Genomic DNA, 24,325 nt, shown 5'->3' with positions numbered 1-24,325 from the left:
GAAGCGACCATTCACAATCCCAGCTGTGAAAGGCTTTCTTGATAAGTGCAACCACTGGAAAATGCACCAAAATGTCTGATTTCCCAACCTTCTCCCGAGTCGGTGGTCTCCGCGGCAGTAAGCCAGATAGCTAAATCCAACAAACAAAAAAGCGCAATACCACTGGACAATGAAGCTCAAACAGGACACTTTGGGTAAAAAGGTTTTAGCGATTGGAGTCATGACAGTAAATGCAGCCAACTCCTTAGCCGTCATAGCCAGATATGATGGGGGAGATGTGGCATAAACTCGCTCCAGTCCTGGAGCATCTCCCAGAGGAGAAACGTAAGGAGGCAAAGGCAATCCAGAGGGAAGGGGAAAAGTCCTGAAACGTGGGGATCAACATGGCGGTGGACCTGGCGGAAACAGGTTTTAAACAGGTGGGAAACAGGGTGGTCTTAAGAAGACCAGCGTTGCTCCAATGTACGGATGTAAAGTAGTAGTGTACATTCCCTTTGAGGGAGATGAGCTGTTAGGACCCAAGATCGACAAAGCTCTAAAAACAATACGGACACTGAAAGTCAGGTCGTTAACATCCCTGCAGAATAGTCCCCCTTTTCGTCGGTTTAGGGGAGCAGCTGGGAGAACATCTGTCCTCATCCAACAAGGAACGTCGCTACTCTAGGGGCTCGACATGTTACTCCGAGGGGTATAAAAGAGCTTATCAGGTATACCAAAAATCAAGACTTCAGACAAAATCAGCACTGCAAGCAGCCCTCCAGATGCCAGAGGAGACAGCAGGCGAAGACGCAACAGTGACAATCCATAACAAAAGACAAATTGGTGCTGTATGTGTTTAATATACGGGCATCTAGTAGAATTCAAACAAACAACCCCTCCCACACCTCCAAATAACCAGCCACAGGCGTACAAGACTGCGCACCTATGAGAAGTGCAGGTGCAGCTCATGCAGCAAAAAAGGGCCAAAGAAAAAGTCCCCAGGGACCAAAGGGGAAAGGGAGTCTACTCCTGGTACATTGCCGTCTGCAAACCGGATGGAAAATTGAGGCCATTCTAGACCTAAGCAGGTTAAACAAATCTATGAAGCGCCAGAAGTTCACTTTGATCACGTCACAGAAGCAATGAATCTCCAGGATGCATATTTTCACGTGCCCATACATCCAGGACACCGGTGATGCCTCCGGTTTGTGGTTGGAAAATAACACTACCAGTTAAAGGTCCTGCCGTTCGGCCTAAAGTTGGCCCCTCGCACTTTCACAAAGATCCTCGCGCCACTGGCAGCCACCCTGCGCAGACTGGAACACCACATCTATCCTTATTTAGACGACTGGCCGGTACGCCCCCAGTCAGGCGGGTAACAATCTTCCATAGCAGCGACAGTGGGCCTATTGCAAGCATTGGGCTTTGCCATCAATTACAAGATCTAGCAGCCTGCCGCAGGAGAGGCACTGCCGGAGCAGTGCCTTATCACAGGAAGCACCAGAGTGCTCTAGGTAAGCCCAGGCTTCTTTGCTGGGTTCCCTGGGCTCCTCTACCCGCACACGGAAATCTGCGTAACATCATGCGAATTCAGGCCATAATATCTCGGCACTTTGATTATTTATCTGCACGCACTGAAGATTGCATCAGTGCCCCACTCTTGGCCCGCTTTCTGCATTTTCTCCAAGGCCCACGAAGAGAAAACACAGGCTAAGATGGCCGCCCTTGATGATACCTATCTGCATCACCAGTGAGATAGTCTGCCTGCATCCAGACTGGCTGGGCTAGAGCCCTTAACCAATCACTGCTCGCCGGTAGGCGAGCGCCGGCCCACTGCCAAAGGCACTCAGCCCAAGGCAGGCTCCTGTCCCGAGCCTGTCCACAGCCTGACGCGCAGTTCGCCGTGAAGCTATGCCCACCAGGACTATCCAGCAGTGCATGGAAGAAGTGCCAAGACGGACGGCCGCTGAACTATCATGACGACCAACAGCCGTAAGACTTTGATAACTCTGTATACTTGCGCAACAATGCATATCTAACCTACCTCAATACCCATGTCTGCAGCACTTCTCCCAAAAACTATCTCCCTCCTATAGCGTTTGCACACACTCGCATATGGGCCGCCCACCTGCTGTGACCGCCTCGCGCCTATTACAGTCCTAGCATACCTACTCTGTGCGCACATACAGTGTGGGTGCACACCTACACTCACAACTGCATTTAGCCTACTTTAACCACTGTGTTTTGCATTGTGCTTTGCATTTGACTAGATTAGATGTCCCTTGTGCCCTGCGCCCACAATTGCATTTAGCCTACCTGTGTTCTGCATTGTGTTTTGCATTTGACTAGCTTAGATATGCCCTGTACCCTGCGCCCACAATTGCATTTAGCCTATCTGTGTTTTGCGTTGTGCTTTGCATTTGACTAGCTTAGATATGCCCTGGGCCTACATTTGCATCTAGCCTATATGCCTACATGCATCTTGCACTTACCAGCGCAGATGTGATCTAACTACAATTAGCATCATTAGGAATAGCCCAGATCCCCCCCCCCTGTCATCGACTCAGAATTAATCATTTAGATGTTAGTATGACCTCAGCATAGTCCGACAATGACCTCTGCCTACCTGACTAAACTAACCCAGACGGCATTACTTACCTATGCCATCATAACCATTATGGCCATTGCTATCACAACAATCACGCCTAAGGATAGAAACCTAAGACTTAGATCCAGATTGTCTCCTATCCATGAACCCTATAGAAACATTCCCAACAATGCCAATAATCGAACTACCACCCAATCTAAGAACCCCTCTCCCACACCAACGCAAACTACCAACACTAATGATCAATCTCCCCCCAAAAAATACACCTCCCTAGATACCCTTTCTCACAAAATGACGCCAACTGCCAACTCTGACAGTACCCTAAGGCTAACAGGGTCCCTTATAAACCCTAGATCTGTGGTAGCCAATGCTACTGAAATTGCAGACATCTTAAATAATGACAATCTCGATTTACTGGCCATAACTGAGACTTGGCTACATGAGGCCGCAGGACCAACTCTCATGTTTGCAGTACCCGACAACTACCAAATCATTAGAGTGGACCGGCTGAATGCCAGAGTGCCTAGCCATCATCTTCAAAACTACCCACTCTATTAGACTTCCCACTTCAGCTTCATTCACATCCTGTGAAGTACTCACCGTCAAACTGCCTCTTTCCAGTAACCATACTCTAACTATCCACTTGATATATAGACCCCCTGGGCCTCTAGGCACCTTTGAAGACGACCTTACCAGCCTTCTAGCCGACAACACTAAAGATCATTCTCAAACACTACTGTTGGGAGATTTCAATCTAGGCTTTAATGACACTGAAAATAAACATGCTGAATCTATTGCAACCTTACTAAATGACTATGGTCTCACGCAAAAAGTCGTCCTCTCACCAATGCATATCGAAGGAAGGACCCTTGACTGGGTATCCGAACTAAACTGCAATATCAACATTACCGATATTGTCCCACAATCTTGGACAGATCACCACCTAATAAACATCTCTGCTGCATTAGACATCCTCACCCCCAAGCCTAATAACATGGCACCGCCTCTCCCTACCAGAAGTAAGAAGGACATTACTGTGGAAAAACCTATCCATCTTCTTCTCCCTGCCATCTCTGAAAGGGAAAATAACAACCCTGACGCATTGGTAAACACTTTCAACAATGCTATGACTAAGGCACTGGACATGATTGCTCCTGTCAAACTGTGTAAAGCTAGACAAGTAGCGCACCTGAATGCCTGGTTCACTCCTCAATTTAAATCGTTAAGATCACAAAAAAGGAAACTTCAATCCATTTTGCGCCACTCCCCATCCGAAAATAACAAAAATAACCTAACGGAATTTGTAAAAATGTACAAAAAAGAAATAGCCAAAGCTAAAAAAAACACCTTCAATGACAGGATTGAGAAAGCTAAATCTAACACTAAAGTATTCTCCATCCTCCGTGAATTAGAATCCCCAATCCAACCGGTAGACGATGCCCCAAAGGATAAAGCATGGTGTACCAACATACAAAATTCTCTAGCAAATAAAATTCTGTCCTTACAATGCAAAATCGCTAAAAAAAAAGGCCTCACTACCACTTTCCGACCAACAAACTAATAAACCTTCGGTGACACACTCTTCATTCAAAACCAATACAGTACCAAACAACCTCAAAGAATCCTGGGTTCTACCATTACTTAAAAAACAAACTCTGGACCCTACCATCCCTACCAATTATAGACCCATCACCACTGTGCCATTTCTCCTTAAAATTTTAGACCGAGCTGCCTAAATACAAATTCAGGACTACCTGGAAGCTAACCACCTACTTGGCTCACGACAGTCGGGCTTCCGCCCTCTCCATGGCACGGAAACAGCGTTGCTAGACCTCAAGACACAAATTGAAGACTTAAAGGATAAGGGAAAAATAGCCTTGCTACTCCTACTGGACTTGTCGGCAGCGTTTGACTTGGTGGACCATGTAGTGTTATGCAACCACCTTCAATCTGCCGCCAACTTCACTAATGATGCAATAGTTTGGGTCCAATCCTTCTTAGCTAACCGGACCATGAGAGTCTTCTCTACTTCAGCCTATGCCGACCCTATCAAAATAACCTGCGGGGTCCCTCAAGGTTCCTGCGTATCCCCCACTATGTATAATATCTTCACCAAGCCTCTGTTTGACAAGTTGGATAGACTGGGTGTCATCTACACTAATTACACAGATGACACACAGATCCTCATACCCCTTTCGGGTAACTTCGAGGCGGACTCAGCCCTGGTGAACAAAATATACACCCTCATTCAGGCATGGATGGCATCCCATGGCCTCTGCCTGAATGATGAAAAAACGGAGTTACTAATCTTAGGCTCTGAAGCTAATTATCCAAAAACATAGCCCAAACTATACATCCTTTAACATTGATAGTAACCCTATCAAGGTGATGTCTGTAGTCAAAACTTTAGGATTCTATTCGGACTCCTCTCTCACTCTCAAAAAGCAAGTCAACTCCCTTGCCTCATCTACAACGTATACTTGCAAACTCAGAGCTGCCAGATCATACCTTTCGAGAGTAAGTTGCACCACACTAGCCAATGCTCTTATTATGTCAAGATTAGGTTACTGTAATGCCATGTACTCAGGAGCCAATAAATATATTACAGACAAAATTCAAGAACTGCAGAATAACGCACTGAGGGCAGCATTGAACATCTCTTACAGAGAGCATATTACTGAATTCAGGAAAGAGATTAACTGTCTGAAAATAACTGACAGAATCCTCCTCAAAACAGCATCCCTCACCTCCAAATGCCTAAATAACCTAGCACCTCCATACCTTATGGATAAAATCACTAGGGGGGAACATGCACACGCCCTACGACATCTGCCAATTCATCTATGCTGGAGATTACTAGTTTTAAACGCTTGACAGCAGGAGGAACTAGTTTTCTTGTTAAAGCGGCACAATGTTGGAACAAATTACCAGCTGACCTTAGACTTGAACAACCTTACCCTAAATTCAGACATAAGATACTCAACTGGCTACATACTAATGACACCTAACTGGCCAACCACACCTTTTCCATACCTTCTTTGACTTACCTAGACCATTGTTATGTACTTAATGTATCCTGTACCGTCTATCATGTTCCTACTGCAATCACTGCTCTATGTATTGCTACCTTGTACTGTAACTAAGCTTTAAGATTTCGTATTTCTGTTTGCGCCCGTCTACCCAAGGGCTTGTCGCGCATTACCAAATAAACAAACAAACATGAAATCCTTCTTAAGGCCATCCAGGAGGCTTATATTCCTTGGAGCGAGTTTCTCCACCAAGGAACCCATGGTGTGTCCCTCCAGCGACAGAATGCAGGCCCTTGTGACCCTGTTGAATTCATTCACACCAAACAAAGTAAAAACAGTGCGACAATGCATGCAACTGCTCGGTATGATGGCAGTGTGCATACCACTAGTTCAGCACTGCCGACTCCATATGAGACCACTAGAAGAATTCCTGGCAGCAAACTGGTCCCAGACCACCAGATTATGGGGTGACAAAGTGCATATCCCTCTCGTTGTGCTCACAGCTTCAGTGGTGGGCAAGCAAAACCAATGTCTGCAAAGGCAAAAATTTCAGGATACAACACCCGACAAAACGCTGGTTACGGATGGCTCCCTCCTGGGGGTGGGGGACACTCACATGGATCAACTAAACGTCAAGGGGCTATGGGCACCCCAGCAGACATCCCTGCATATAAATGTACTCTAACTCAGAGCGGTTCGGTGGGCACTCAAGTCATCCTCCCAATACTGGAGTACTGGACGGTCAAAGTCCTCACAGACAGCACCACCACTCCAGGACGTTATCCTAGGAAGCTCTACTGACATGGCACAGGGCCATTGCCCACGGGATCAGCATTCAGGCTTTCTACCTTCCCGGGGGATACAGAATCAGATGGCAGACAGCCTCAACACTGCAATCACTATTTCAACGCTGGTGTCCGCCAACTGTGGACCTGTTCTCCACAATCTACAAGTGTACCAAGTAGGCCAGCAGGAGGCACCCAAAAGGGCTCAATGGGAAAGACGTTAACTTTTCCGTGGGACGACCTCTGCGCGTTCCCGATCCTGCACAGAACAATACCCACTATCAAGTGCAGGGCGATCCTCATTGCACCCGACTGGCCTTGCCAGACCTGATTCTCCAAAGTGGTTCAGCTCTCCAGGGCCAAACCAGTCGACACAGCTATCGACCAGACATCATAAGACAAGGCAAGGGAACGACTCTGCACCACAACCTCCAATCACTTCGCCTGACGGCGTGGCTCCTGACTTCGCGAGTTCGGTAGCCTAAATATATCACAGGAGTGCAGACAAGTGCCAGCGGTGGCGAGAGTCCCTGCCACACCCAAATCATACCACCTGAAGTGGAAGCGGTTTTGCAAGTGGTGCGAAACCCAATGCCAGGAACACCAGGAAGGGCTGAACCCATTCCAGGTGACTCCAGGGGAGGTACTGCCATAACTTTTGGGCCTGGCCAATCTTACAATACTTGCAGTTCCAAAAGGACAGGGTACTTCTCATGAGAAACCCACGATTCGTTCCCAAAGTCCCCACAGACTTTAACAAAAATTCCATGATAACCTTACCGGTTTTCTTTAGCAAGCCTTTGTCACAGGCAGATGTGGCATTACATTCCCTCAACCTCAAGTGAGAGTTAAAATACTACAGTGACAGGACGCAGTCCTTCAGGAACTTTTCGTGGCATACGACCCGATGAATAAAGGCAATGCTTTATCCAAGCAGAGCATAGCAAGGTGGATATTGTCAGCTATCTTCTTCTTTCACAAATCAGCGGGGGAAGCCCCTCCAAGCTCCCCCACATGCACATTCAACAAGAGCTGTAGCAGCTTTGGCAGCATGGTGGTCGTGAGGGGTGGGGGGTTGTCCCGAATTCAGACATCTGCCAAGTGACCACCTGGTCAGTGCCACATATGTTTGCAAAGCACTACTGCCTGGAGAAGCAACATGCCGAAGAAGTGCGTACAGGGAGAGCAGTCCTACAGCGCTGTTCGAATAAGGTACGATCCTATGGATTTGCTGTAAGGGGTGCTGGTGTTTCTTTTTTTCCTGTATGCACCTCCAGTGTCTGTATACTGCTACATAATCTATTCACAGCATGTGAATCTATGAAAAATCGAATGCTGGAGAAGGAGTATGTTTCTTATCTGTAACTTCTGTTCTCCAGCATTAGTATCTTTCATAGATTCACATGGGCCCTCCTTCCACCCCTCCAAGTAAACCCACTCCCACCCTATGGACGTCTATTACCAGAGGGTCAGAATCTGAGTGGAAGAGGAAGAGTAGGGTCTAGTCTAGGGTTATTTGAGGTCCCATTGGTGGGGGCCATAAACACCCATAACAAGTATGTTTGGTTACAGAATGTAGGTTCTTTTTGCCTAGGTGAAGGGGGATCAAAAAGTAACCCAGGGTTCCCAGCTTGACGACAGGGAATATTCACAACCCGTGAATCTATGAAAGATACCAATGCTGGAGAACAGGAGTTATAGGTAAGAAACATACTCCTTCACCGTGATGGACCCTGTAACAGCCCATCTCTGAAATCTGCTACGAACCGGTCATATATTGGTGTCGGGAGCATCTCCCGACACTAATCTATGCCAGGGGGCTGTACATGCCATCTTTGCGATACTGTCCAAACCAGTGGTCTTAAACATTTTAGGCCTGGGTCCCCCCTGAGTAAAATGTGGGAAAACTGGGTCCCCCAAAAATGCTAAATAGACAGGAAGTCCAAATGGCTATGAACTATTGCGCGCTGTCACTGCACCCTACACCCAGTATAGTGCCTGGGCTCCCCCACCTGCTTCAATCAGTCCCTGCGCTCTCCCCACCCTGCGCCCACCACCCCCCCCCCTCTATCCTGCTCCCACCACAGACATTGGGCTCGTCCCAGCACAGTCTTGGGGCCAGTGGTGGCTGGGGAATGTTTTTAAGTGGAGGTTCATAAATATTTCTTCCAGATATGCCATAGCAACAGAGCATGGTGAGGGAGCCTAAGCCAATCAAGGGGGGGTTCTGAGGGTTGGGTGGTTTCCCCCGGGAATTCTTTTTTTAAAAATGGGTTAAAATATTGCATTTTAGAGCATACTTTTAAACATTGGGTAAAAAAGCCAAACAGTTTCCAATTGGTGATGGGTGGCCCAGGGGACAGGCATGGTATGTTTTACAGGACATCTGAAATGGATGTCTAGCAAAAAGATATTATCCCTGTTCCCTGGGCCTCACAGCGTGCAACACATACACACACAATCAGTGATTATGTGTATGCAAGGTGCCGGGGGGCTAGAGGGGGTAAGCATGGTATTTTTTCTGGACATCTTATAGATGTCCAGTAAATAAATACCATCCCTGTCCCCTGGGCTCTTCAGCGCCTCAGAGCTGATTTTGGCTGGTGGGTAGTGGAATTGTGCGTCAAAGGCATTTTTAAAATGCCTTGGCTGTACAACCGTACCCCAAAATCAGCTCCACGGTCTAACACACATTCACACAGCAAGCACTCTATCGTTCACACTCACTCATAACCCAAGCATACACACATCCATACATGTAAATAAATAAAACAATAAATGAGCATAAACTAACTTTCTGCCCGGCCCTGAAGTCCTCTCCATCCCCAGTGCTCCAGCTCCTGCATCATGAACAGGAATAGGGAAGCAAGAGCTTCCTGGTTTCGGCACATGCATGCAGGGGCCCGAGTGTGGGAGCTGAAACGCCTTGCTCCAGCCTGCTCTGTCGGTATATGCGAGGAGGTGCATGAGCTCCCCTTCATACATACAGACATGCAGTTCCACAGCCAGCATTTCCAATGAGCTATGCAAGGCTGGCGAATCAAAGCCCTCCCAGCCTTGCATGGCTCATTGAGCATGTGCGGCTGCGGAACTGAACTGTCAAACACCTCAGCTCCTAAGTAATGGGTGAGGGGAACCACTGGGTTGAGGCCCATTATGGACAAGCCACGCCTACCCAGGGCTCCCCTGCCCTGATTTTTCTTTCCTCCCACAGTTTGAATACCTCTGGTCCAGCCCTTCCAGAAATGCTCGGGTCACATCTGTGCTCCTCTCACTCATTTGTGCTGTTTTTTTGAGAATCTAGCTCCTAGATCTCATTCATACTCTTCCTGCAGCCAATGGAGTTTAAAGTGAAAGAATATTTATTTTTGTATATGAAAATATTTCATCAGTGTTTTTTTTGTGCTAATTTTACATTTTAACATAACATTTTCAGTTAGTCCAAAACTGGCATCACATCCTGGATTTTAATAAAATAATGAATTTGGAGAATAGCAATTATGCAGAAGCACTGCAGGTGACAGTATCTAATGATGTCACCCCCTCCACCCAACCAGATTCAGGATCACAAGAAGCCAAAGTAACTGCAAAGGCTGTCAACATGTAGAGTGCAAGCAGTTGCCAGTGTCTTCAAAACGAATAATTGCATGTTTGTGTAGGGTTTTAAGAAAAGTTGCCACGTAAAGTCATGAAATTGGCAAATTATTTTGAATAGGTTGTTTGCCATTTGTTGCCACAAATTTCTTGTGTGCAGTGTACCTTGCTCCCTTTTGATAACTGCAAGTTCATCCTCAACGCTTTCAGAACATTGCTGACACTCATGCTTCTAAAGCTGAACAGAGTTGTACCATTTGAACTTTGTAAGAGGTTGCCCTAACCTTTCAAGAGCAGAGTTTCCCTTTCACACAGTTTGTTTAAAAGGATTTCAAGTTTAACATTACATTATGTGATATTTCTGATTGCCAAAACGATTTTTAATTATTGTTCTTTATTTGCATACAATTCTTAAAGAATCGTTACAAAAACAAAGAATTTCATGTTTACAGTTTAAAAACACAAGATTTGCAATATCAACAGTTTTACCTTAAATTATTTCAACATACACGTAGTATTCGCATAATAATGTGTAGCACTCTTAGTCATCCACTTATAGTATTATATCAGCAAGAGCACATAGTTAAAATATATTCTCCCCTAATTTCACTCAAAATAAACTAACTGCTATACTGCTGCTCCGTTCATACTTTAAATACTAAAATAACGGGAAATACCTATCATCCGTTTTGAATAATCCTTTTATCTGTTGGCAATCGACTAGTGATTTCATTCCAATGCCAATAAAATATGGAGACTTTCCAAGTCAGAGTTGAGGTATTATGTCCAGAAGGAGTCACTTTTTATGTTGTCATAATTATGTACATATCTACCAAGTATGGACATGTATGTATCACCCAGGAGTTTGCATTCGGTTAAAGCGTGTTTAGGGGCGCTCCACCACACCTGTATATTACAGATTCGACACCCTCTTTGGGCCTGAGAGAATCTTCTGTTGTGCTCCCAAAAAGACCAGACAGAGGTAGTTGGTTGATTCAAAGTCTTAGAATAAGTTTACGGCACTGCAGGTGAGGAGCATTGATGCAAGTAAGGCTGCGGGCACAAATATCTATGTACGACACTTGGCACACGTTCATATGATTTTAATAACGATAGTCGGTCGTAATTCCTAGTCCAGTCCCATTTGGCAACTCTTTCCAAGGAGATTTTTAAATTTTTAATATTTTGTCCCCCACTCGACAAGGTTACAGTGTCTTGTATAGCTGATTCGCTATATCTGAACATTCTCCCTTGTTAGCTCTCCAGTTTCTCTCCCTGTCTGCTCCCACTATTGACAGCAGTTTGCATCTGGGGTAGGTGTTGGCCTCGAGATGGAGTCCGCCCTGTTTTGCTAGCAACTGGCCCCCCTCAGGGAGACCAGTCCAAGTTCTAATCTCAGGAATTCCACCGAGATGCTCTTAGCCAGTCTCAGTACATGTTTTCAGAAATAGTCCTCTAATCTATCAAGCCAACTTAGATCTGTCATCGTTAAGGCCTCTAGGCCATAGAGAATCATTGGCCAACACCTTTATTGATATAAAATGAGGATTCCCTCCAATGAAAATCCTGCTGTTTGGCTTGTTTTAGCCTCTACAATGTATTAGTAGTTCAGGTTCTGACTTGTGTCAAGGCCCAAATATGGATACTTATTGACATAGGTCAGATTACCCAAACTCGTAGAGATCACAGGCCGACTAATCCTTCTAGCTGAAACTAACATGATTTTTGTTTTAGTCATATTAATAGTTAATTTTTAGCTGCAAATTCACCAGTGTTTGAAACATGTTTTTTCATACCACTGGCCGTGTGATTAAAATGACCAGGTCATCTGTATATATCAATGCTGGAATTGTTACCCCATTGATTCTTGGGCAACAGCCTTTGACCTTCTCAAAAGCGTCAGGTAGGTCGCACATATAGATTATACAGAAGGGGATCCAAAACACATCCTCGTTTGACTCCCCTATTAAGCCTTACCAGGGGCAGTAGTCTCACCCGCATCATTCAACCTTAGCCGACCTGTTGTACCTTCATGTAATCTCTTCACTTTGTCCAGCAGCCATCACGGGCATTCCTAACCCGATAGTTTTGCCCATAGTTTATTATGGCAGACCCCAGCAAAATCCGCCTGAAAGTCGACAAAAACAATATTAAGTACTGGGGCTCTCTTTTTAGCTGCTGTGCCTATCCATATATCCAAAGCTTGCAGATTGTGTGTGGTGGAACACCCTGGGCGGAATACCGTTTGACACGTTTTTTAAATGTATGAGTGGGGAAGCACTCTGCACAAAAAGTGTCTCTAGAAAAAGGTTAAAAAAAAAAGTTAGAATTGTTCCAATTTCGGCTGTATGTAATTACGTACAGCCAAAAATGTCGAACAATTCTACCATACCTGACCATTATAGCAAACAAGGGAAGCTGGGGTGTTCCCTGCACGCTTGTTCTCTGACATTGGTGGTTGCAGCCGTGTCCCCCACTCCCTAAAAATAAAGTTTTTTAAATAAAAGGAAAGGACCCTGCGGCGCCGGTTCCCATCCACGGAAGTGAAGGGAACCGGCGTCGCAGGGAGACGGCAGCACACAGGGAAGTGTGCTGCCAACAGGGAAGTAAGGGAGTGGAGCGGGTACCTAGAAATGTCTAGGGGAGAAAAAACAAATAATTTGCGTAGAAATAACTTTAATTTCTCCCTGGGCCATTTCGTGTGTTTTTCCCAAAAAAGTGTTAAAGGTAAGTAACCATTGGATTGCCAAGTCCTTCCTCTTAGCTGTTTAAGATTACATTATTGGAATGAACTTTCCAGAGTACTTCTCAACCCAGGTGCTCCCTGCCCTCATTTTGCATACTAAATCAATAATTTTTCAACTCTGAATTAACGTTGAGGATGATCACTTAAAGGGGTAATCTATTTATACAGTGTAAGAAAACCTATTGTGCAAGTGTTCTTCATTAGTCCTCACTTATGAAATATTTTTATGTGTAGGTTGGAGATGAGGTGTTGCATGTCAGCAGCCATAAGAACAGCCGATCGGGAGGCAAGCTCTCTAAACATTTCCTTGGACCTTGTGACCTTTCCGATCTACCAAAGAAGGGGGTGTTTCATTTTGAAGACCGAAACGGAAACAATATACATAAGAAGTACAATATTTGCAACATGAAAAGATGGACTGCAGAAAGACAAAGAATGGACAAGTCCTCAGCCGTTCATATGGACACCATTGACCTTTCCAACTCTTGTGAAACTGGTGAAAGTGAGAAAGTGTGGATAGCTGAGCTGCATCTATTTATGTCCGATGCAGACGCTCTAATGTCTGGAGGTTGGATCAATGATCGATTAATGGATGCAATAAACACACTTGTTAGCTCACATTTAGGCCATTCAGCTAGTCAAACCACACTGCTTTCCCAGTCACCTAGTGGTTTTAGGTCTGTAACAAGTGACACTGTGCAGATTCTCCATGATGTTAATCATTGGATTACAACAGCATTCATCAATGGAAAAGTGTTTTATGCAGATAGCCTCCTACGTACTGTGTCAAAGTATGTGCAGAGACAAATGAAGCAGTTGTATGCTGCCCAACTCAATTCAAAGGGAGAACTTGAAGTCACCATTGTCCCTTGCCAACGGCAGCACAATGGGTCTGATTGTGGCATTTTTGCTGCAGCTAATGCCTTTGAGCTAGCATACTGCCTTAACCCCAATGCTTGTTCTCAATATTTATTTGACAGTCTTAGAAGTAGGCAACATTTATTCAAATGCCTGGAAGCCAAAAATGTGGTTCCATTTCCTAAAGAAAAACTATGTAGAAGAGTTGGCCAAGAAACTCCAGTCAAAGTGACGATATAATGTGTTTTGCTTAAAGCCGTTACTCTTCAAATACGTGAATAGCTACATTCTTCCCTTCGGCTCTAAGAACTTTGTTTTCGGTTTGTAGTTTAACCAAAGCTGCCTTTTTAAGGAAATAACTTTAATTGTTTGGCAATTACATGAAGCACCAGTAAATCTTCAATATGTGTCATTGTGTGAAAAAAATCTAAAGAATTAATGAATCATTCAGAAACAAATTAAAATATTTTTGATAGTATATTATTGTCCAATTCATGTCAAGCTAAATTGTCCTTCAACTGCAAAATGGGTTCCAGGTGCCTAAAATGTGCCATTTTTTTCTGCTAAAGTATCTCCAGTGGACTATGTGAATGAGTGAAGAAGACTTTCATTAGCATAGATGAGGCTGTTTTAGAGCCTATTGCTAGCTGCCTCCTTGGACTTTCTTATATAAACTTGATTATGCAGAAAGTGGTGTGAGAACCAGCAAAGGTGCATGTTCCACTCTAGATACATGCCCCAGCTCCTTTGACATTGAGAAGATTACATTTGTCCATGAATACCCTGAATTAAAATTCAGCAATGTGAATAAGAGGAACCGAATTGTATTTCCAGTCATTATTTGAAATGACACTGCAATTTGATTTGATCGCTTGCCGAGATCAATTAATTCTTTTACAAAGGTGCCTTTCTAGAGTACAACAGTAAAGTCCCTGGATCAACAGTCCTTGACCTTTGCATTATGATTAGTAGGTGCACACATCTTTCAGGGCTGTGTCCTCTCGGCACTGGTTATTTTACTACAGCTACTTGATAAATGGAGAGCTGAAGGCGACCACAGCATGTGAACCTGGAGCACATCATGCATCTGAGCCTTGTAGAGGAGCCCAGCCTGAAAGAGAGAAATTGTGATTGCCCCCCCTCCCCCGTCGTAACCCAGAAATTCCTGATGGACCTGCACCCCTTCATTTCTGACAGCCTGATTAAAGGTCTGAGTTGTGCACCTGTGCCCGATCACGGTCATCTGGGATTTGCCCTCTATTGGAGGGGTTGCTCAAGTGCACTGTCATGTTAGTGAGGCATACTGCTGATCTTCTCTTACAAGATCATGAAAATCCAACTCACTTGTTGAGAGACAGCAGGGATCACAGATGCACTATAAGCTGTTCCCCTGATTTTATTAGAACAGCAGCCAAACCAAATGCAGCATAAATGAGGGAATGGACATGTGCATAGATATACTAGAGTTCCATAAAATAGAGGGGCCAATGCATCTTTGGCTATCCACTGTTTTAAATGAAAATGTTCACTTCTTGTAAAGTGGTGAGAACAAGAAGATTCTCCAAAAACTTCATAAACTATTTTTCATCTGAAATGCCTACAAGGTCTGTCTACACTGACTTTGGCAACAGTGACAAATTAGATCTCAGGAAAATAGAGCAGATTGAGCACAGCTTGCCCACCCTTTGGGACCCTCTTAACCAGCATTAAAGGAGAAGGTGTGCAGTAGGTGAACAAGCATAAGCTGGACAAACTGAATCTCAATCTTTAAACTAGCTAACAGGGTTCATACAAAGGAGCTCATTTTTAGAATAGAAGTAGTAATACATTTAGGAATCTAAAGAACTGTTAAGGAAGACTGACCTTTGGGTTTCTGACTTGAAAAGCCTGGAAGAGCAGATTTTCCTTCAAGCAATACGAGATCCTAGTCAAAGAAGCGACCTAATCGCTGCACAATGTGCCTAAGACCTGTTTGGATATTGCACAGATCATATGATGAAATCCAAGGAAAAGGAAGTCCAGGGTGAGACGCAAGAGCAACTGTAATGGCAGTGGCTAATAAAGAAGGCAACAAATTAATAATAATAATAATAATTAGGCAAATAATTGGCAAAAGGGGAGATGTTTTACATACCCCCACAACCCCCCATATATTTTGATTTTATTTTCATTTTTCTAGATGCACGCTCACCCATAAAAGGCAGACTCCCTCTCTCGAGCCCTTTGAAGAGTATGGTCGGTGGGCATAAATCACAAACTTTTTTCTTAACTGCCAATCAGATTTTTTATGATAGTATACCTATTCAAGACAAAGCCCTTGGAATCATTTTGAGTATTGATGGGGACTGTGCATAAAGCAGGGTTGGTGGGGAGGTGTGTGTGGGTGTGTGTGGGTGTGTGTGTGTGTGTGTGTGTGTATATATATATATATATATATCTCCTTGTTGTCCAATAAGTTGAGAAAGTGGCAATATGGCAAGGTGAAATGTTTGCTCTTAAAGTAGTACTGGCTGAGGTACAGCACGTTCAAAGGGCCTTGGGTGAGAAAGAAAGTTGAGAAAAAGCCATGTAGGATATCTAGCTACTTTGGATGAGGGCAGTTACTTGTGTTAAATCCTTGTTCTTCAAGCTTCTCATTAGGTGAATTAAGAAGGGAGTATAGTTTCTACAAGTGGCTTGCCCAATAAACATGCAGCATTACATCAAATGCAGACCATTTCCCATCATAGTGTTATAAGGACACGAAATATGATTGGTTATTGTTGAATAATTGCATAGATCGTGCCTGGTGCTTTGTACATTCTTGCTCTGCAGTGTGTTTGCAGTTCCTTATTTGTGAAATAAAGAAATAAAATTATTTATTATAAAAGAATAGACTTGTGTAATTACTACTAGTCTTTGATCTAGGATATGAAATTGTAGTAGAGATCTGGATGTTATGTCTTGTGCTAAGACTTCAGAAAGTGTTTCTTTTGTGAATTATGCAACTGAAATATCTAGCAAATGTCCATTGTTTGTGTAAGTATGCTCTCCGTTGTCTGAGCATTTATTTATCTTAGCAGCAGGTTACTAACAGTTATATTCTCTCCCTCCATCCCATCTTCTTTGCAACCCCTCTCCTGCAATAATCTATGCCAGAAAACAATTCTAAGCTGCAGCCCAAGTGTTGGAATCTAGACTCCCTGGTACGTGAACATCCCTTCAGGCATCTTTCAACTAATATAAACTACATCAGGGACCCACTCACAGGTTTCTAAGTTTGCAAATAGCAAGCAGTCAGAAAAAGGCTCTTTGTGTTGTCTTGTAGGTCAGACACAGGAGACGGACAACTGGACATTTTTAAGATCTCTCACGTTTATCAATGTAAATGCCTCACCTAAACCTACTTCTAAGATGGAGGATCCCTAATCTACAAAATAATAAAAGGGTGCTCGTCAGGACGTCTCGCATAAATTAACCTTATCCTCCATCCAAACCTTTGCTACCCTTCTTGCTGTCCCTACCAATCAAAGGAAACAAAAGGATTTAGCCTAGAGAAGTGTTTTTAATTCCTTTTCTTGTCGTGTGCTGGCTGGCCCAGGACCTCCCTCCCCAGATGTATCTCTTGAATACTCTTCTCTGTCTTTTCCAGGTCCTTAGCTTGCTCGTACAGTTTTAAAATAAAGTTCAAATGTCCCTTGGTTTCTCTTCTGGCTTCCAGGCCTACGTCTCGCTGCACAGTTCACAACTAAGTTCCTCGATTTTCTACACAGAAGGGGACTTTTGACCCCACCCCAAAAGCCATGTTCACAATAAGTGTGTACCATTTGTCCCTTCAGATCCTGTCATTCAGTATCACCGCCGCAGGGTGTTGGTTGTGCATTCTGCTCTCCTGTAACCCCTTGTGGGTTATTTGGTTCTGGTTCTGCAGGCTCTCTGCCCACCATGTATGCAACGTGTTTCGCCCTCCTGGATTTTCCTTGCTCTGTGTTGTAGTGCAGACTACAGAGTAGCATGGCTTTGATCAGGCTGGCTCCTGCCCTGTGGATGGTTTGCTCTGCAGCTGCTCCATCCCTCCAGGTAATGGCCTCAACCCTTTTGCATCAGTCTCTGTAACGAGATAAACAACACCATTGGTTCTGAGTTTTGGTCATCATGAAAGGGTCGGCAACCAAACCAGGCACATTTAAAGGGCCCTGTACATTAATATTGTAAATATGCAATAAAGGCTTGTGACTGATCTTAAGGGAGATGGTCTAGAATGTTAACGGATTCCTTGTCCCATAAAAGGAGTGTGGGGGGTGCACCCCAGTGGGATCCCACTTGATCTGTTTCCTAGGGAGTATTTAGCGTAGCAAGCTCACATCCCTTGTCCCAAAGGAGGGGTTGCTCGAGAAGGATGCTCCATGGATTCGTCACAGATGATCACAAGAACACAACTTAGAGTTCAAAGGATTTTATTGAAATTATTGAGAATTGGCTCACCATGGGTCCGCCACATCTCTCTCGTCTATCCTGGGTGGGTCTGCACCCTAGCTTAGGCGTCTCTAAACCCCATGATGCTCATTCCAGATTGGTAATCTTTACTATTTAATAACCTACTGGCATCTAAAGGCAAACGTCTTCATTTCACTTCCTCAGAGAACAATCTTGTGAATCCTTCTGCAATAAGAATGTTATTCAGTAAACGTGCCTTTCTATCACCCAATCTGTACTTTTCTTGCATACTGTTGCACTCTTGCCCTGGTTGAACCTTCCGTTCCTCCACTTTTCTCTCCCCCCTTCAGATGGTCTCCTTTCTATTCCTACTCTCCTGCACTCTCTGCTTCTTTCTCCTCTCCACATTACTACACCTGCACCTTCTCCCACAGTCTTTCACTTTTCCCGTCACCTTTCCACTCAGTCTCATTCACCCCCTACTCTCCCTTTGCTAGTCTCCTCCCAGCAACATCTCACCTTGCACACTCTTTCAGCAATCCTCCTTTATGCTTCTCTGCACCGTCCTTACACCGCTTGGTCTACTGGCCGTCGTCCTCCGTTTCCCTGACCCGAACAATGCACACTGCAAGTTGCATTACAAGTAACAGGCAATCATTCAGCATGAAGACATAGAGAGTAAAAGGTCTGTGGTCTGAATTAACAGAGAAAGTAAAAGGTCTGTGGTCTGAATTAAAGGATTTTTAGGTGAAGGGTCAGGTTTTCATGAATTTATGGAAGGACCAGTATGACTGCTCGGCTTTTAGGGCTGGCAGTAGTGTGTTCCGTAACTTCTTTACAGGGACCGAGCAGCTAGTGCCACCTGCTCTGGCTCGTCTGAATCTTGGCCTGATTAGTCTGTGTGCATAAGCAGTTCTGGCTGGTCTCTGTGTTTGGGCTTTTGTGAACTTCTGTGCCATGTAGGGAGGGGCGGAGTTTGAGAGGCATTTATGGGTAATGGTGCTTTGAAAGTAATCTGTTCACGTGTTGGCAGCAAATGGACGGCTCTTCTGGCCTCTGAGATGTTCTTGCTTCAGAATGTTGAGGGCAGCACAGAGTGCATTGTTCTGGGTAACTTGCAATTTATTGATATTCCGCATGGAGGTGCCGGCAAAGGGAGCATTGCAATAGTCAAGTCTAGCGCCGATGACCACTCTGGCGATGGTGAGGCAAATGTGTGCTGCAGATGAGCAGGGGCTGCAGGCAATGATTATTTTGGTGGTATGGCCAGCGGAGAACGTGCTAGCATTGACATGTCTCATTAGTGAGAGGGAAGCATCAAGGTGGACTCCCAGAGTGTTCACTGTTGAGGATCCCGGGATCGTGATGCCCTCAATGGTAAAGGAACTATGTTTGAGGTTTTTTTAGCGCTGCTGCGGATTCCACAAGGAGAATAACCTTTTTTTTTCATTTTCATTTATTTCATCATTCAGACAAAGTAGGTGCTTCGCCATCCACGCCTGGATGGTATGGTAAACTGCAAGTAGTTTTGAGGAGTCGACAGAATAGTCACCCGAGAGGGGAGAGGAGGATTTGCGTTTAGTCGGCATAGTTCGTGTAGGAGATACCCTGATTGTATAATAGGTCAAATACTTGTCGTGAAAATGAGTGTGGGCGAGCCTTGGAGGACACCGCAAGAAATTGGGGTGGGAGGGGCAGTTGCATTTTCGGACAAGACTTATAGTTCCTTGAACTAGGTAGGAGGTGATCCAGCTGAGGGCTTCCATCGAGAAGTTAGCCACTGAGATGAGGTGCTGGCAAAGTATTTTTTGATCTACCAGATCAAATGCTGCAGAGAGGTCTAGTAGGAGGGCAGGTTTTCCTGTGTCTTTGATCTCATCTAGCTGTTTTTTTAGGTGTGGTAAGGTTGATTCGGTTATGTGGCCTGGGCTGAAGTCAGACTGACTAGTTCCTAGGAGGTAGTTGGACTCCAAGTATTGCTGATATGCAGCATGGTCCAGGATCTGAGGAAGTAAGGGGACTCTGGTGATGGGCTGGGAGTTATGGGGTCCAGAGATGTTTATTTTTCAACAGCGGGAGGACCAAGCCGTCCTTCAGGCTGGTGGGGACTAAGCATGATGAGAAGGAGGCATTAATGATTGTTGTGATAAACTGAGTCAGGGTTTCTGAACAGCAGACATCACCTTTGCACCTAGATGGTTTCAAGCCTTTCAGACTAGAGGTGACTTGGGTGGCAGGGTTGAATTGAAATGGCGGAAGGTCTTGCAAGGTGAGGGCATTCTGAATGTTAATACACGAGGCCTCGTCCTTGGTGAAGTTGAGAGGGAGGCGGAAGGGGATTGCAGCTCGTTAAGGATAGTAAAGAGCTCACAAGTGTTAGATTTGGCGGTAGTAATTCTGGTATTGTAGGTCGTGCCTTTGGCTAATAGTATGACTGGTTTGACCTCTTTTGCCTCAGTAGTGAAATGTGATTTGAGGGTGCTTTTCAAATGGATTGTGTCCTCCCAACGTATTCCTCATCTTTGACATGTAATGTCCACCTTTGGCTGCTTCGTACTTATTTTCGGCAGAGGGTGCCCTGTGTCGATGGCGTAGAGTCCATATCCCTCGAAGGCCTCCGTCGAGGGTGAAGTCATCAGAGGTTATATATAGCACGCACTGCGCCCATTTGCCTCAGTTCCGTTTTCCCACAACCACGTTTGCTTCGTGAGAAACTATGCGCACCTCGTACTTGGAAAAGTATATTTCTGTGTGGTTTTTCAAATACTAGATGTCATAGTAGTCCTCTACACCGTCAACTTCTTGGTACGGTTAACAAAAAAATGCAAGGACTGCAGAACGAAAATGTCCATAACCGGCCCACATCGAATCTGCCTGTGGCATGTTCCAAGTGTCCGTCCATGACGGGAAAGGCCTTGAAGGAACGAAAGAGGAAGCTCCAGATAGGAAAGGTTTCCAAACCCCTTAGGTCCCGACCTGCTAGGCCTTCAACCGATGAATTGAGACATGACTCTCCTCGGAGGAAGGAGGCCAAGCATTCCAGGTCTAGGAGTGGTTCCGGCCACTCATTGTCTTCTTCGAAGAGGTCGAGGAGAAGGCAACGCCGGTCACCTTCACAACGTCTTCGTCAGACGGTACCCCCATGAGGGTGGCTTGCACGTCCAAAAAGTCGGCTCCTGTAGAATTGCAGTCTTTCCATGTGGAAATGCTGAAAATCTTTGAGAAACAGGGTCTTACTCCGACCAAGTCTTCTACGGAAGCCAGGAAGGCAAGGTCTCGGCCGAAAGCTTGCACGCCCTCGAGCCTGAGTGACCGGCGTGATCCCCATCAAGTGTCCTCGAGGCCTCGATCGGATAAGAAGTCGAAGGATCACTCGAGACGTGAGGAACAATCGAGGTTGTCGACGCCTTCGAAGCCCCCGGCGCCGTTGGCGCCTATGACGCCCATCGGGTCCTCAACCCATGTTAGGCCATCGACGCCAGTGTCGACATCAAAGCCAAAATTGTCAAAGCCAGCTGTGCCCCTTTTGCCAGCTCAGCCATTGATGCCTACTGTTTCTTTTGGAAAAAGGCACTGGCTAAGACGAAGTCGACGACTTCGACACCGTCAAAGCCTCTAGGTTCTACAACAGAGAAGATGTATACTCCTCTCCCGAAAAAGGATTTTTTGAAGTCTCAGTCTTCCATCTTTGAGGAGAAAGAGCAGTCATATGCGGAGGATGCCCCTTTTGGACTTAAGTACGGTACACCAAATGTGCTGGAGTGCCTTATTTCAGAGGAGAGTAAAATGCAAGATCTTTGTGAAAATGTGCACAATGCTAGTGGCATTGACATCTCTCCTGAGTTGGAGTTCGGAAGGCCAGAACCTGGGGAGCATGCAAACTCCTCATATCGCCAACTCATGTCTAAGATTGTGGAAAACTTGGGTTGGTCTAGACCTCCAGTACATTATGATCAGGATTACCTGACTGACATTCTGGACAAGGGTCCGACTACTGATCCAGCCTTGCCTTTCCATGTGGCACTTCAGAAAAGGGTGGCCAGGAATTGGGGAAACTCAAACTAATACGGCATTTGACAAAAATCTAACAAAGAAATCCCGCCCCTCCAGTATTGACCCCGGCTACCTATCCAAACACTCCACTCGTGAGGGTCTGGTGGTCCAGGCAGCTACGGCTACCTCAAAACAGGCAGAGTACCCTACCATCCCTCCTGATGGGGACAATGAGTGCATAGATGGATGGACGAGAAAGGTATTTTCTGCAGGGAGCATGGTATTAAAATCTGGCAACTCCACTTGTGCCCTTGCAAAATTTTCGTACACTCTGTCGGAGTGCATTTCTATGGCAGCAGAGCATATTCCCTAAGGGGAGGAAAGGGACGGATTCCTGGCTATAGTTTAGGACGGCAAGGAAGCCATGTGTGCGTCCCTTCAATCTGGATTGGATTCTGCAGATAGCATCAGCAGGTCCATGGCTAGCAGCACTGTTGATGCGCAGATTTGCATGGTTGATGAAGTCTGTTTTTGCACCTGATGTACAGGCTAGACTTCTCAACATGCCTTTTGACGGGTTGTATCTTTTTGGCAACAAGGCTGACCTCTAAGGCGGCAGCCAAGTCTTTAGGCGCTGCTATGAGGCAACCTCAGCCTTTTTGTGCTAGCGGACACCCTTGGAGGGGGTAGATCTTTTCGCTACGACTCCTCGTTTGGTAGGGCGAGAGGAATGGCAAGTCAGAGGCCAAAGAAAATGTCCTTGTGGTGGACGAGGTAGAGGTGACAAGCCAGCTCAAACAGTGGCCTTGTTACCATTGGCTACTGCAACAGTTGCTTAAAACCACTGTGAGGGCTTGAGTCACAACTCGCAAGTCGGGGGCAGGCTGTGTCAGCATCTGGAAGAATGGCGAGACATTACTTCCGATGCTTGGGCTCTGGAAACAATAGCCCATGGTTACTGCTTTCCTTTTCTAAAGAAGCCCCAGAACAATCCACCGGGGAAACGCTCTTTGAAGATGCCGGATCCACTCCTTGTGCAGGAAATTTTGACCCTGCTAGAGAAAGGCACTAAAGAACCGGTGCCTGTAGCTGAGAGGAACAAGGGTTGGTATTCCCTGTATTGTTTGATGTCCAAAAAGGACAGAGGACTGAGACCCAACTTGGACTTGAGATACTTGTTCCTCAGGAAGGACAAATTCAAGATGGTCACTCCTTTAGGCCCTTCAACTCCAGGATTGGTTGGTGTCATCGGCCTTTCAGGATGCCTATTTTCATGTACCAATCCATCTCAAGCACACAAAATACCTGAGGTTTGCAGTTGGCGGCTCACACTTTCAGTTTTGAGTCCTGCTGTTCTGGTTGACCTCTGCTCCAAGGGTTTTCACCAGACTGATGTTGGTGGTGGCAGCGAGTTTCAGAGGGGCGATGGGGGGGGGAGAATTCACATCTACCCCTACCTAGACAATTGACTCATCCGGGCGTGTTCTCCCGGCCAAGTCCTGGATCATCTCAACGTTACCTGCCACTTTCTTCACAGACTGGGCTTCTCCCCCAATTACAAGAAGTCTCATATGACACCTTCCCAAAAGCTCCAATACATCAGAGCTGTGCTAGATACATCATTGAGAAAGAGCTTGCCACCAGAGTTGAGGCCTCAAGACATTCCTCAGATGGTAAAAATGTTGCCCAGAATCTTCCGGCCTTCAAATTTTTGAGGTTGTTTGGCCTCATGGCACACCTGCATATTTTGTGGTGCTGGAGGTCCGCCTGAGAATGAGATCCCTTCAATGGGCTTTACGAACAAAATTGTCCCAATTCTCAGGAAGGATGTCAGACCGACTTCAGATTCCAACCAGTCTCTCACAGGATCTTCTGTGGTGGGCCTGCAAGGAGAATATTCTGAAGGGAGAACCCTGTTGGCAACCATGGCCGGAGATGGCGGTAGTGACGGATGCCTCACTCACGGGGTGGGGAGCTCACACCAATGATCTGACCATCAGCAGTCATTGGTCTCCATCGGAGTCCTAACTACACATCAATCTTTTGGAGCTGTGAGTAATCAGACTAGTGCAGAAGGCTTTCCTCCCCTCGGTACGGGGAAAGAGTGTCCTGATAATGAGGGACAACACTGTGGCCATGCACTACCTCAACAAGAGAGGTGGTGTAGGGTCACTACCTCTGTGCAAAGAGGCAACGCAGCTCTGGTTGTGGGTTATTCAAGAAGGAATCTCCCTATCAGCGGTTCACCTGGCCGGAGAGGTGAACATGGCGGGGGATACTCTAAGCAGGCAGAGCAGTCTCCCACTAGTCGGAACTA

The 24,325-nt window shown here is 45.5% G+C and overlaps 1 protein-coding gene across 4 annotated transcripts in view; it reads left to right on the top strand.

Annotated features, from left to right (window-relative positions):
• The window catches only part of TMEM209 (transmembrane protein 209), an 834,036-nt gene that overhangs the window by 433,042 nt on the left and 376,669 nt on the right, over positions 1 to 24,325 (top strand). For 3 of the 4 annotated variants that reach the window (XM_069629607.1, XM_069629609.1, XM_069629608.1), the window contains one exon: positions 12,976 to 15,670. The exons of the other annotated variant lie outside the window; for it this stretch is intronic. In XM_069629607.1, the coding sequence (XP_069485708.1) occupies positions 12,976 to 13,839 (864 nt within the window). In that variant the 3' untranslated portion in view covers positions 13,840 to 15,670. Of the gene's footprint in view, positions 1 to 12,975; positions 15,671 to 24,325 lie in introns of those variants that run through there. 4 annotated transcript variants of the gene reach the window in all.

The sequence above is a fragment of the Ambystoma mexicanum genome, chromosome 12 (genome assembly GCF_040938575.1).
Source record: "Ambystoma mexicanum isolate Mex_15411 chromosome 12, UKY_AmexF1_1, whole genome shotgun sequence".
Classification (NCBI taxonomy): Eukaryota; Metazoa; Chordata; class Amphibia; order Caudata; family Ambystomatidae; genus Ambystoma; species Ambystoma mexicanum.
The sequence above is the reverse complement of the archived record's forward strand: the minus strand, read 5'-3'. Positions and strand labels throughout refer to the sequence as shown.